At 32.5% G+C, this 3928-nt stretch overlaps 1 protein-coding gene across 1 annotated transcript in view; it reads right to left on the bottom strand.

Moving 5' to 3' along the window:
* Cbs (Cystathionine beta-synthase) overlaps positions 1-3928 on the bottom strand; it is a gene marked incomplete in the record, with an annotated part of 8527 nt that overhangs the window by 2124 nt on the left and 2475 nt on the right. Inside the window, 3 exon segments of the mRNA XM_011307911.1 lie at positions 284-540; positions 1476-1825; positions 3170-3279. Coding sequence (XP_011306213.1) covers positions 284-540; positions 1476-1825; positions 3170-3279 — 717 coding nt within the window.

Below are 3928 nucleotides of genomic sequence, written 5' to 3'. Positions count from 1 at the left end.
AAATATGTCAATCTTTTACGAATCGTTATAAAACCACAATAAAGGTGTGTATAACGATTCGTTATAAATTATTCTCATAACAAAAAAACAAAAAATACATTTAAAAAAAGTTATTCTCCATCGCAACTTATTTCTTTACATAAGTTGAAATTTGATAATTTTAGAACAAATTATACTCAGATTTAATCAACTTCCACATGTAAATAAAAATGTCTGATGATTATCTGATAATTTTCCAGAGAGTGTCTTTTTCTTTTGCATTGTTTACCAACTATATATATCTTACCCAATTCCTTCGACATCGTAATACGTAGTCTTTGAGTCATTCAAACTTGCAGGTCGAGCAAGAATAGATCCGAACGGATCGACTCCAACAATTTCAGTTTTCGGTGATAACTCTTTGATTTTACGACCGATTCCACTTATTGTGCCTCCAGTGCCAGCTCCAACAACTATATAGTCTACTTTTCCGTCTGTCTGCTCCCAAATCTCTGTAGCGGTTTGATCATAGTGCGCCAGAGGATTTCCGGGGTTGATGTACTGTCATAAACAATTTATTTTTAGTAATATGTGACGAACGAAAAATGTACGCAGCTACTAGGTGAATTTTCCCATGATAGTTTCAAATTGTAGGATGCACTGCTGTCATCCCACATGAAGAAATTTATATGAACAAAACAAACATTTAACAATCTTCGATTTAGGTTTTTCAAATCATTCTGAAAACTCGTTATTATTGAAAGATATCTAGTATGAAACTTCAAACAAAAAGCCGGACGTCAACGATGAGTATACCGTTGAGAAATTACACTTAAAATTTTTAATTAAACAAACTTTAAATGAGTAACAACGATGAAGTCACGTGAAATTTCTGTAGGATTTTTCATTGACAAATCAATTATTTTATTGATGTAACTCCACTAATTCTCAATTTTCAGGTCAATGTAATACGGAAAGACCGTGAAAATGTCAATAAATTCAGAAAATAATTTTCCGGAAATTTCAATTGTATTTGATGTTACATTTTGACGATGAGCATGAGCATTTAGGTTTTCATTGGCAAATCAATTATCATTTGACATGAAAACAAGTAGGAAATTTACTAAATTACGTACTTAATTGAAATTTAATTCAAACCCGTTTAATTGGAAATTTAAAAGACTTTGTGACTAAAATGTCAATAAATTTTTAAAAGTGTATCAATTATGAAGAGCAATTTCGTGATAATATAAACGAGAAGTTTTCCCAAACATCCGTGATTTTATAAGAAATCTTAATCAAAATTTCATGACACGTACTCCTTGAGTAATTATTTTTGGACATGATTTAATAATTGAAGAAGTTTTACTTTAACTATAACGTTTCGCTTTTCCACAACAGAATAAAAGGCAGGATTATTTCAAGGAATTATCAATTCAATCAATAAGTCAAAAAGAAACGTGGAAATAAGTCAATAAATGAAAAGTGTTCCATACTTGATTTAAAATAACACTGTTGGGAATTTCCTTCCGAAGTTTCTCAGAAACACGAATGTGGCCTTCAGGACTGTCCCATGCAGCTTCAGTCGGTGTCCGAACAATTTCAGCGCCCAAGACTTGAAGTGTATGAAGTTTTTCATTTGACATTTTCTGGGGCATCACGATTATGCACCTGTACCCTTTGACTGCTGCAGCTACTGCTAGACCAATTCCAGTATTGCCACTTGTTGGCTCAATTATTGTCGAGCCTGGCTTCAAGATTCCCTTGGCTTCAGCATCCTGAACCATTCGATAACCAATTCGATCTTTGACAGATCCTCCAGGATTGAGGAATTCACATTTTACAACTGCAACAAGAAATTAACGCGTGTAAAACACCATGAAGCGTTTCAAGGTTTTCATCGTCGGATCAGATCGAATTCAGGTTTGAATCCTTCGAATTCAAATAAAAGAAATTATATCAGTATTGTCTCAGATATTTACAGAGAATCATAGTTTTAGTAGTCGTTCAGACTCAGACTGTACTTCAGTCCTACAACCAGTCATCAAGGTCAGACTTTTCGGTTGAATTTATCATTTTCTCAACAGTCAGTATCAGTTAATTATCTCATAAATTATCAGTTGAGTTAATCAACGTGTTAATCAGGTAGAAGAGACACTCAATAACAATGACACGATTATGAAATCAGTATAAATATTTTAATTTAACGAGACATTAATAAATTGACAACACTTGATGTTAAAATTCCATTCCCTTTTTCGGTACAATTCCTAGCGCAAACCAAAAACCCCACTTCCTCCCCATACACCTCTTAAATAATTCACTCTTTTTTTCCAATTCCAATTTTTACAACGTAATTAACGTTCTTCCGTAATATAAAATATTTCCAGAAATAAAGTTTTTCGAAAAGTGTTTTTAAAATTCATTGTTAATAGCTACTCTCAAAAGGTAATCATAAACTTTTGACGAAGGACTTCCTTGAGTTACATCATCGTGCAAGTAATGGAAAAAATGAGATGCTAACAATTGGTAATTATTCTGACAGTTAATTCTATTTGTCGGTGAGCGATTTACGTCAACAACTTGTCGGCTACCAGTATATACAAGTTTTCCCGGGGATTTTTCCCCGCAACTAATTGAATTTACTGAATAATAACATAATGTAACTGAGGGTAAGTAAGAAAAAAATTAAGTCGAACTCAATTAGGCGAAAAATAACTCGAAGAGGGAGACCAGACCGTACTATCCTCTTTGTGATTGTAGTACTTTACCATACGTAAAGAGAGGAAGAAGGAGAGGAAAATTCTGTACACCCTAAGCAGAGAAAATTACCTGTTTATATGTCTGGAAGAGATCAATTCAATGGATGCGATCAGATTCCTACATAATTAGGATCAACGTCTACAAATTATGGATGAAAGAATTAACAATCGCCTCAGCCTTCAGGGAAAAAAATTACAGGGGATATACGTGCTAACTATCAACTTTCCCATTCAGGCATTCAAGTATTTAATCATTCAATAATTTCAAATTCAGATAATTGATGGACAGGTTTAGCTACGTATAATTCATCTCTTAAATAATTATGAATTTATCAGTTGTGTGCTGATAATGGACTGAACAATTTATCGTCATATTTTTCAGAGCTAGAAAGGCTGGTGTTTTATTTTAAAATTAAACTTGAACTTACAAACTTCGCATTTTACTCCATGTGACTTCGGAACTTTATTCAGCTTCACCATGGGTGTCTGTCCGATGACCTCTAAGATGTCAGGTAAGACCTTTTTCCTGTCATTGAAGCTTCAAACAAAATAATTAATTATTATCAACACTGCGTTATAGATCGATTGAATGGTTTTATGAACTTTAAAAAATACCGGTTTACTAGTAAACTATTCTAACTGCAGAAAAATTTTGTTAAATTCTTATGAGAATCTCTTTGAAAAAATATAAATTTTAATAAAATAAACAGAGATTTTGTGACATGTTCGTCAGAACGTGCGTTTGTCCTATTTGAAATTAACGGTGATAATTACAGAACGCGATGTGCGATAAGAGTGATTTAACACTGTGATATAATATTGCCGAGCGAATTATCGGGATTAATCTCAGATACAATACGTCTTAAGTTTGAAGGTTTAAGTGACCACTTAATATAGTCTGATATCAGCTTGCTTCTATTTTTGGATAAGACTACAGTGTGATTTTGAAAATTACGAAACATTTTAATTAAAAAATTCATATTATATTCATATGGTAGATATTTTAGTGACGAGAAATCTGAAAACACTGAAGGAAGATGACTGATTTATTGCTCGTTCATCTTCGACTGTCGCTAGAACCACAAAATTTATCAAATGAAGACATTAAGGTATCTTTAATTTTTAAATGACAGTTGAAAAATATTTTTATATATATCTAACTCCCCCATGTAAAAACTCATATTTTG

This window comes from Fopius arisanus, unplaced genomic scaffold (assembly GCF_000806365.1).
Source record: "Fopius arisanus strain USDA-PBARC FA_bdor unplaced genomic scaffold, ASM80636v1 scaffold00056, whole genome shotgun sequence".
NCBI classification, from domain to species: Eukaryota; Metazoa; Arthropoda; class Insecta; order Hymenoptera; family Braconidae; genus Fopius; species Fopius arisanus.
The sequence above is the reverse complement of the archived record's forward strand: the minus strand, read 5'-3'. Positions and strand labels throughout refer to the sequence as shown.